This window comes from Astyanax mexicanus, chromosome 6, assembly GCF_023375975.1.
Source record: "Astyanax mexicanus isolate ESR-SI-001 chromosome 6, AstMex3_surface, whole genome shotgun sequence".
Classification (NCBI taxonomy): Eukaryota; Metazoa; Chordata; class Actinopteri; order Characiformes; family Acestrorhamphidae; genus Astyanax; species Astyanax mexicanus.
The window spans coordinates 26,193,014-26,204,108 of record NC_064413.1 but is presented as its reverse complement, the minus strand read 5'-3'; the positions used below and the strand labels follow the sequence as shown (position 1 = coordinate 26,204,108).

The 11,095-nt window shown below is 36.6% G+C and overlaps 1 protein-coding gene across 1 annotated transcript; it reads left to right on the top strand.

Moving 5' to 3' along the window:
• Positions 1 to 1,618: 1,618 nt before the first annotated feature.
• Positions 1,619 to 11,060, top strand: LOC103038714 (complement C1r subcomponent-like). Its single transcript, XM_022673364.2, has 8 exons — positions 1,619 to 1,757; positions 3,872 to 4,073; positions 4,224 to 4,404; positions 9,199 to 9,333; positions 9,425 to 9,499; positions 9,651 to 9,847; positions 10,038 to 10,252; positions 10,610 to 11,060. Exons 1-8 carry the CDS (start codon positions 1,732 to 1,734, stop codon positions 10,968 to 10,970), a joined length of 1,392 nt encoding a protein of 463 aa, XP_022529085.2. The 5' UTR covers positions 1,619 to 1,731; the 3' UTR covers positions 10,971 to 11,060.
• The last annotated feature ends 35 nt before the right edge of the window (positions 11,061 to 11,095 follow it).

Here is an 11,095-nt window from a genome sequence, read left to right as displayed (position 1 = left end):
TCTGTCAGCCGAGCTGTCTTGTAGGGGTACTGTCACTCCGTGTCACTAACTGTTCTTTCATTCATCATCACTTGAATACTCACCGGTATATGAGTGTATATGAGTATATCATTAACCTGTGCATATACAAACGTGTCCATCCGTTTCCAACATAGTAAATTTTTGACAGCCTCACCAGATAAATTCTTCATGATTCATTCTATCTGACTTTTACCTTTTTTGAATCTGGTATTGAACCTCCATTTAATCTTTTACTGTGGTTACCCATCTGGATTTGTCTGCTGATCTCTCTGTTGAAGTTTTGCTTTCATCTAATGGTTGTAGTCTGGTCTAACTGTTGTGAATCCACTTCGTACTAATATTAATAGTACTAAGTATCATTTTATGTTCACCCGCTTTTAGGTAGTTTCGCCAACATTGCTGTAACAAACGCGGAGATGTCCTTAAGATTTTCTTACTAGAAAATTACTTTTCGCTGAATGACATTATTATTTTTCAAATTGTTTTTTCATGTTGATTTGTTGAGAAAAAGAACTCCCACTCCTGTTTACCAGAAAGCTAAAAAGCAATAATGAAGACAGTGTTTTTCCTTATTTTAGAAAATGAAAAACTTGATACAAACAGCAGCCAATTATGAAACATTTTATTATAAAACAATTGTGTGTTTGAGCTCTCTGTCACCTAGCAATGGAACAGACTTCATTTACCTTCATTGATATCTCTCTGCGACAGGTTTTTGGAGGAGAAAATGCTAAACTGGGACAGATACCCAGGCATCTTCTGACAAAAAAAAGCTAAATGTTTTTTCTCTTTTCTCTTACTCTCTCTTACTTAGTCCTAATGTATATTCATCTACCCTGTTTGTGAGAGTGTGTGTATGAATGTATTCCTTAAACCAATAAATAAAACAATGATAAAAAAGCTAAATGTGGAGGTCCCTCCCTAATTAATTATTTTTGGGCCCTCACAGCTGCTATTATTGTGGATGGACATGTAACCACAACACAGTTCCCTACACACACCTCATAATTAAACCCTTCAATAGTTAAATCTCAAAAGGTAACACACATAAAACACATGTACAGCCTTCTAATCCAGGGTGTTTTTTATTAATACATACCTTAAAATATAACGAATAACTTCAGGGATACTTTGTGTAATTTATCTTTGAGCTTTATTCACCTAAATAACATTGACCTAGTCAGCCTGCTATGAGGCAACACTGTTGGTGTGGAATTTGACCTTTTCTAAGTAAACAATCCCATTCAGTACACAAAGGGTTACAGAAAATGTGTTTACAGCACTAATGTTTTCCTTTTGTTTGCGTTTGTTAATTTGATGAATATGAATATGCAGGTGCATGAGAGCTAGAAGAATGCATATTTAATGCTATCCATGATATCAGTGTTTAGTGTCACTATTACTCTATTACTCTATATTGTTTTTTATGAAGACTTTAATATTTGTCATAATGGCATTTATATATTTATTTAAGTTTAAAAGTTTTTTGCATTATTCGTGTGTTTTCTCTATTATATTTGTCTATATGCTCTTTTGCTATTATTACTATGGTTTTTCAAATTCAAAAACAAATTAGATCCCCCTCCGACTTACCCTTTGGATTTTTGCCCTGGCTGCACTGCTGGCTGCACTGCTTCCCACATTTAAAACCCCAGAGATTTTCTCAGCAGGAAAACTTCAAGAAAAACATTAAGAAAAATCTAACTGACCATGGAGAGATTACAACTAATACTTTGGTAAGTTTAACAGATTTGTTTAAGGCCTGAGAATTTTATAAGGTTTCTACTTTTTGAAATGTGTTTAATTTAGAATTCAGATTTTTGGTACAGTCAGTGACTTGATTAAATAATGTTTTAACCTATAAAAAAAACACCTGCCTTATTATTCAATATTAAATATTATTATTATAAATAATTAATTTAGACCCATGCTACCAATAAGTTGTTATTCTAAAAATGTAAAAAAAAAAACAGTCTGTTCTCTCATTTTTTTTTTTTTTTTTTGCATGTACATGAAAAAAGTTGCCTGGGTTGTTTTCCGATGCAGACACAAATTTCAAACCTGTCCAATTCCAAGTAAACTGATATACTTTAGTAAAGATACAGTGGTGCTCGAAAGTGTGTGAACCCTTAAAAATTTTAACAAAGCATATTCAGAAGCCTCCCACGCAGATAAGGACACCCAAATTAAACAAATAAGACAAAATAACTACATAACAAAATACAAAATAACATTTCATTTCTTAGAAAAAATAGCAAATTTTATATATATGTGAGTAGCAAAAGTATGAGAACCTTTGCATTCAGAGTCTTGTATGACGCCCTTGTACAACAACAAGCGCAGCTAAACATTTGTGATAACTGTTGATAAGCCCCGAGCATCGGCCTGGAGGAGTTTAAACTAATTTCCATAGAAAACAGCTTCAACTCTGTTATGTTGGTGGGTTTTCTCCGGTAACTGCCTGATTCAGCTCCTTCCACAACATTTCTATTGAAATAAGGTCAGGATTTGACCTGGTCATTCCAAAACATTAACTTTGTTCTTTTTTAACAATTTGTAAACGACTTGTGTGCTTACAGTCATTGTCTTGCTGCATGACCCATGTTCTTTTGATATTCAGTTTATGGACCAATGTTCTGACATTTTTAATTAGAAACTGCTGGTATAATTTAGAATTCATTGCTCCATCAATAATGGCAAGATATCCTAGCCCAAATACAAAAAAACAGTCCAAAACCAGAATATTACCACCAGTGGTGGAGACTATTGGAAGAGCAGGGGTTAAAAAAATATATATATAAAGGGCACATCCTTTACAATTTGGGGTATGCACATTGTAGATGTAGATTTATTTTTTTATTTGTTCCATCACTGACAACACTTTAATCTGTCTTCTAATATCAAACAAAGTTTATCCCATTGTGAGGGCACCTGTAGGGTGTCATGCCTGACTGTTAACAGACAGAGATGAAATAAGAGACACTGCTGGGATGTACAACGAAGCAGTAAATTTTATTAAAATAAATCAAGGGGAGAGTGGAACACACTAAAGTTGGGCAAAAATGAAACAAATATAAAAACTGGCAAAGTAAACTGGACTGGGCCAAAAGAAACAGGGAGTAAGGAAACAAGGAATAAGTGAAACTGCCAAAACAATATAACCAGGAAGTAGTACAGGGAATGGGGAAAACAAACGGAGCACTAGACTAAAAAAATGCAAACAGAAAACTGCTAAGCAGAGCTTAGGAAAACGGCTAGACTAAAAAAGTAAACTGGGCAAACAAACAAAACAAGAAATTAAACAGGGATACTTAGGCAGGGAGGAGTCCAGGGAAACACCAGGAACCAGGGAGGACAGGCTTGGGAATAAGAAGGCTTTGTAGAGTAGCAAACAGGCTGGAACCACAAGGAAACACAGACCATGTGAGCGACCAATACTCGGCGACATCAGACAGAAGCAGCTCTGCCCAGGTGAGGCTGATCTCTAATCAGGGCTGGCTGGCTGCGTGCGTGCCCTGATTATAGGAAGTCCTTATTTGGGCATGGAGTGCCTTTTAGAGTGTGTGTGTGCTCTAATTAGGGGAAAGCCTTATTTGGGCATAGAGTGCTTGGCTTGCCTGGACGGGCCTGACAGTGGGCACCACATATTCTACCTATGGGCACCTCTCCATTAAAGGGGCACCTAATTGGCCACTTTGACGTGTTTTTTCATCTTTAGAAAAACCCTATGCCGCACTGGATCCTATTGTCAAACACTGACCCACTGCATCTTCATGGTCAGATCCATGAATAGTTCTAATCACCCTTAAACACCATATTTAGCCATCTCTCTTTATTTCTCTTTTTTCAGTGTGCTGTGGGTGAGTGTGAGTGTGTGTGATTGTGAGGTTCTGATGTATGGGCATGTTCAATCTCCACTGTATCCTAAGCCCTATCCAGCTGATCTCCAAAAACAGTGGAACCTGGAAGTTCCTCACGGTTACAGAATCAAGCTCACCTTTATCTACCTAGACATTGAGCATTCTACTAACTGCACCTCTGACTCTCTGATGGTGAGCATTAAATGTCTGATGAGGATCCTATAGATAACATGTTTCTTTACTTAACACTGCAGCGTTTTAAACATTTAAAAGTGGAATGGTTAGTATGTTAAGTCCCTGTTGTGTTTCTTGTTAAGCCATACTTTCTATTTGTTTATAAAGGTTTTATATGATAACAAAGTTTTGGGGAAGTTTTGTGGCCAAAGATTAACAGATGCACACCACCCTGGCCTCAAGTCCTTCTTGTCTTCTGGCAATCGTCTCCAGCTGGTGTTTGTGACTGACAGCTCAAACCCAGATCTTCAGCCACACCTCGGCTTCTCTGCTTTCTACCAGGCTATTGGTATGATATGAAACATTGTGGTTTTAGAAGACATTAATGATAATTTAATAAATATTCTACAAGTAGCATTTAAACTGTTCTTTGAGTGTTTCCTTTAGAATTGTGTATTCCGGCCTGTTGATAGCCAGTTGTAGTAATTACATAGTGTCATCAAAGTCATATGAGTTCAGTGGAATAAAATCATAATTTTTAAGAATATATTGAACCCAATATGTATGTAAATGCATGCATTTCTATATGTCATAGGTCATTATTTAGGCATTTTATCTTTTCAACAAGGGTAAATTTGACTGAATAACATTATGAAGTACTTTAATATCATAAAAATACATTCTCATGCATGGAGCTATATACTTTTCCTTTTAATCCACTGGCAGGAACCTTCTCCATGAAATGAAATGTGTTTTCTTATCTGTAGGAAAACAAATACAGCACTGTATACTGTTTTCTGGAAAGGGTACTCTTTCCACTGTCTAATAGGTGTGGCACAGAAGTCACTTTAAAAAAACTAAACCCTTTTCTATTGTAAGGGCAGAAGGCCAGGCATAGATGAGCACTCATTAAGAAATATTGTCAGATTTTCTTGACCTGGAAGGCACATAATTTTAAGCAAGAAGGGTGCTCCCTGCATGATTATGTGCACTTGATTAATTAGGAAATGGAAGATGCAGCAAATCTGGAGCCTTTTTTCTTGGAGGCTTTACTGAAAGGCCTTTTTAGAGAACCTTTTTAACCATGGGCCACCATTCCAGTTCCAGGAAATTCCAGATAGTTCTGTTGTTGACTATAAGGTCTCCAAAATCATAGATAAACAACACCAAATGCTAAAGAGCAAACATTACAGAAACTTAGCCCCATTTCATAACTAAAATCTGGTACATTATTTACATTCCTTTTAAATTTAAAGGATAACCAATTCCTTTATAATATTAAAAATAGCATGCATTGTGTGTAGCTTTTATGTACTTCTGTGTTCTTCCAGATGTGGACGAGTGTAGCTCTCCTGTTTCTTCTGGAGCCCTCTGCTCTCAAATAACAATGTGTTTAATAACAATGCTATTACGATAGACTGGTATACAGCCACTAGTTAACAGGGTGTAAATAATCGTTTTTTTTTTTTATTTTAGCCAAAACAAAAATAAATAAAACATATTTTAGCTGCACAGAGCACCAGTATTCAGATTGTAAATAAAACCTTGTCCTCCCAATTAAAATTGATTCCTTGTTACAGTAAGTTAGTAACTTTTATTCATCACTGTGTAATTGTCCTGTGAAATGTTCATACAGTGGCACCCTTGATGATTTTCAAGATTTTCCTTTATAAATCATTGGTTGTTCAGATCATAAATTTTAGTTAAATATATCATATAGCAGATGAACATAGTGATATTTTAGGAGAAAATTTTAAATTCTAGGATTTACAGAAAGTGTGCGATAATTCTTTATACAAAATAAAGCATTAAGCATACATTTGGACACCCTTGTTGTTTTATTGATTTGAATGCCTGGAAGTCAAAATATATTTGGTAAGCTCATTGACCCTTGGCCTACATACACAGGTGAATCCAATTATGACAAAGGGTTAAGGAGCCAATTGCAAGTTTTTCTCCTCTTTGCATTTTCTCTAAACAGTGGCAATATGAGAGCCTCAAATTAACTTTCAAATGTTTGTTCAACATCATGGTTTAGGTGAAGGAAACAAACAGCTATCTCAGATATTTCAGTTGTCAGTTTCCACTGTTAGGAACATAGTGAAGTAATGGAAGACCACAGGCACAGTTCTAGTTAAGGCCCAAAGTGGCAGCTCCAAAGACTCATCACCTTGCTGCAGATGGCGTCACTGTGCATCGCTCAACTATTCAGCGCACTTTGCACAAAGAGAAGTCGTATAGAAGAGTAATGCAAAAGAAGCTTTTTTTCTGCACACTAGCCACAAACAGAGTAGCTTGAGGTATGCTAAAGCACATTTAGACAAGTCAAGTCAAGTAGTTTTATTGTCAGTACTGCATATGTACAGGTCATACAGAGAATTGAAATTAAGTTACCAAAAATTAAGTTCCCAAAAATTACAGCAAGTACATAAAATAGATAAAAGAATGGGAGACACTTTATGTACAAGCAGTGTTGGGAAGTAACGGATTACATGTAACGGCGTTACGTAATCAGATTACAAATTATGAGTAACTGTAATCCGTTACAGTTACTGCTTCAGTAAGTGGTAATCAGATTACAGTTACTCTGCTAAAATAAATGGATTACATTGCGGTACTTCCCTATTTTTGGTCTTCCAATCCAACACTGACAAAACGCAATCACATTCACATAAATCACGACATCAGAATATTCTATGATTCACAACCTTCGATCAGAATGTTTTCACTGCAGAAGCGCCGTTCTGACTATGTAAAGTAGAATGCTTAAAGGCGTAAAATATTCTAAACACACCGACCAACTAATCCACTCGCCACAAACCAGTCGCCAGAAATCTCCAACTGAAAACAGCCTGTATTTTTACATAGTTTACATAGGAAACACACCTCCCCAACAAAATAGCCTTATAAAATATTATTAATATGTGAAATAACCTCATATGACATTATAGAAAATTCACTTACTATCACAGCATCCGTAATACAGCACTGAACCGCAGATAAATTATCTATAAAGTCCTTTATTCTCCTGCTCACTGCTCCTCACACACATGCGTTTATTTTCAGCGCAGCCGCAACGTCATATTGTCAAGCTCCTAGCGACCACGCAATGTAATATTTTCACGTAAAGTTGTACGTGAATACAAAGCTAAGGATGTCCTCTTCTAGATTCTGTGTTTTTTATTGGTCCACAAACAACTATTTTTCTTGAGTGATCGTCTTTTGAACCAATAACGTGAGCGCTGGATCAATCCAATCCAATCAAATCAGGTCATAGCCTTTCTCCAGCGTCACAAAAGTGATTGACACCTATTTCAACCAATAGAATCCACCCTTAGACGAAAACACTGGTACGAAATTTGCCCTGATTGGTCTCCTAATGGCTGGGGGTGGGGCATGCCTAACAGCTGTCACCAAAATGCCTCTGGTAAACAAAGGTGCGCCCACAGCGCGCATACGCGTGATTTTGTGTGTCATTTCATCAAAAAAAATATTAATATTACTCTGAAATAGACTTACATTAATTTATTTTATCACAAACAAACAAAAATATTACAAACTGTTGTTGTATAGTGACAGATTTACTTGTGTTTCTTGAGAGGTTTTGAACACTTTGGAGACGCCTGGTGGACACCTAATATAATGCAGTGTAAATCTTTAATGCATTGTGCTATAAATTACCAATTTTGTAATTAGTTTGTCAAGACCCTACTGAATCAGGAAATGTAGAGAATGATTGACTATACATCACCAACATCCATACACACATTGTTAACTCTAATTATAACAGACACTTTATTTATTTATTTTTTTTACATTTTCTTCTGCATTTGATTCTCAAATGGAACCTAAATAATGGAAATTAAAGTGTTGAAGTGAATGATTGTTTACTGTTTATGATTACACTGCAATTGACATTTAATAATAAAACATTCAAACTATATTTTGTTTGCATTTGGGAGTTCTTAGAAAAGGAACAGATTGTAAAAATCGTATTGAACTGAATCGTATCGTATCGTGACATAATTTGAGGTATCGTACATTATCGTATCGCTGAATAAAATAATCATATCATATCATAATGAATCTTGTGATTTTCACCCCTAGATAATCCACCTGCAGAAAGTGGCAAACCTGCAAATAGATAGCTTACAGTTGTTGTTGCATTGTTTGGTTTTTAATGGTTTTTAATGATTTTTTCATCAATGTATAGAAGTGTTTAATAAAATAGTTTGATGAAATGGTTTCATAAGTATTTTTATAGGGTGATTGAAAAGGCTGTTTTATTTGTTTCTCTATTTGTTAACTGGAAAGAAAAATAAAACAATAATATGCAATATGTGGTTGCTACATTCATTCAGGCTTAAAAAAACGACAATATTGTAAGTAATCCAAAGTAATCAGATTACGTTACTCACTTGAAGTAATGTAACTGATTACGTTACAAATTACATTTTGAGTGATGTAATCAGTAATCTGTAAGGGATTACATTTTAAAAGTAACCTTCCCAACACTGTGTACAAGACAACAAGGACACAGTAGACATATGTGAGACAGAAGACAATAGTGCAATAGTGATGGGGGGTGAAAAAGAGATATATAATATAAATAATGGGAGACACTATATGTACAATAAAAACAGTAGTGCAAATATGGTATATAGCTTAATGCTGGTAAAGTGAATGAGTGCGTAAAGTTCTTAAAGTTCACAGTTTATGGGGAGTTAAAGAGAGTAATGCAGTGCGAGTGTAACAGTAGTGCAGATATGGGGTGTGTAGTGCATGTACGTTTTGCAAAGTTCCAGTACTGTGTGTGTTCTAGTACAAAGTTTCAGTACTGTGATGGTGGGGGAGGGGGGTCAGGATGCTGAGTGAGTGTCTGATGGATGGGGCTGTCTCGCAGTCTGCTGGTCCTAGCCCCGAGACTCTGCAGTCTCCTCCCTGGTGGCAGCAGGCTGAAGTTTCAAGACATTTGGTGGTGGTTCCATCATGCTGTTGGGCTGTGTGGTCAGGGCAGGTACTGGGTACAATGCAGTACAGTGCTGATCCGAACAACCAATGATTTATAAAGGAAAATCATGAAAATTATCAGGGGTGCCCAAACTTTTTCATACTACTGTAAGTGCATAAATGTGTGTTTCAGTGATTAACTGTGGAGATCCCAGACCTCTGCTGAACGGCGGTGTCCGATTTCTCTCTGGCTCTAATAACGAGTACCGCTCCCTCATCCAGTACCACTGCAATGAACCCTACTATACTTTCAAAGACGCTCATCATGGTCAGAGTCAATTAATCAAATTTAACACTGATCTTCAGTTTTATCACATTCATACAGTTTCTCTGCTCACTGCTCCATTATTGTCTTGTAGTAAACTTCAGCTGTGCTGCAGACTGCAAGTGGAGAGACAGTGATGAAAATGCTGTGATCCCTCCATGTTATCCAGGTAATGTTTATCAGGATTAAAGCTACTGTCTGTTTTGTTTACTGTACTAATACTATACTAATACATGCTAATAAATACTGTGCAATTAAAGTTAATTAAAGTTGCTTTCTTAAAACATATTTGTTTTTATGTGTGTATGTGTACATGTCAGTGTGTGGTCGCCCTACTGTAAGTCTCTCTGAGCGTGAGCGGGTGATGGGAGGAAAGGTAGCTCCAGCAGGTGCTTTCCCCTGGCAGGTCTTCCTCCGCACAAGAGGCCGAAGTGGAGCGATTGTTATTGGGGACAGATGGCTCATGACTGCAGCCCACAATCTGGAAAGAGTGAACTTTACTAAAGAAAATGTGATGGTATATGCTGGCAAATGATTATTAATTATGACCTCTTTTAATTCATTTTTGTTCATTTATTTATTCATGTTCAAGTTGCCTTGACTTAAGTATATATGATTTGATTGTAATGATATAATTGTTCTGCAGTTATTTAAATACACAATTTATATCGGTGAGTAATTTTATATTGGATATTTAATTTTTGCAGGTGTATGTTGGAGACGTCCTTGTCAGTGAAATTGTGAAGCACCGACCACTTCCTGTTTCATCATTACACGTCCACCCAGAATACAAAAACAATGACATGTGTTTAAATTTTGATAATGACATTGCCTTGATCAAGCTAAGCTCTCCAATCACTTTTAACTCAAATGTAATGCCTGTGTGTCTGCCTCCACAAGATACTGAACTTGAACACGTTGGGTAAGACTTCCACTCTGGACTGAACAGTATTTTACACTTTTTTCCTCTGCAAACTTTAATTCTGTACCAAAAGCAGATTAATAGCTTTAATTTAGCAGTTCTCGATTCTGTACAGTTTACACATGTATTCGGGTGTGGTTCTTCTCATTGCTTTTTAAGTTTTGTCCCATAATATCCCATAACTGCATAAACTACAGAAGTAATTCAGTTAGAGTCATGTGTATTTTCACCGTGACTCAGTTACTATACATTGCCTTTTTATGTCACGGAAGACGAAAACAACTTGCTGCTAGAGTCTCTCCACAATGCATATAACCGGACAACATTTGTGAAATAATTGTTTGTCTTTTGTTTCAGCTGGGTTTCAGGATTTGGACTGACTGAAACATATATGGCATCCAATAAACTCCTGTACATCAAACTTCCTATTGTGGACCAAGGCACATGCCACACATTTGTGGAGACTGAGAGAGCGATCCACGAAGACATTGGTCCACTGACAGATAACATGTTCTGTGCAGGACTCCCTGAGGGTGGAGAGGACACCTGTATTGGGGACACTGGTTCAGCGTTCGTTACGAAGAAGAACAACACCTACTGGGTGGCAGGCATCGTTAGCTGGGGAGTTGAATGTGCCAAGCCTGGAAAATACGGCATATACACCCATGTTTCAAAGTACACAAACTGGATACAGAAAACCATGGAAGAGAACCAGTAAAGATAATTCAGAGCCTGGCAGAAACAGCTATTATATGCATGCCCATGTAACAGCTGCATGCAGTTAAATACTTACAAGATTACTGCTGAATTAAGATTAATGGACTGTCTTTTCAAAATGATTGT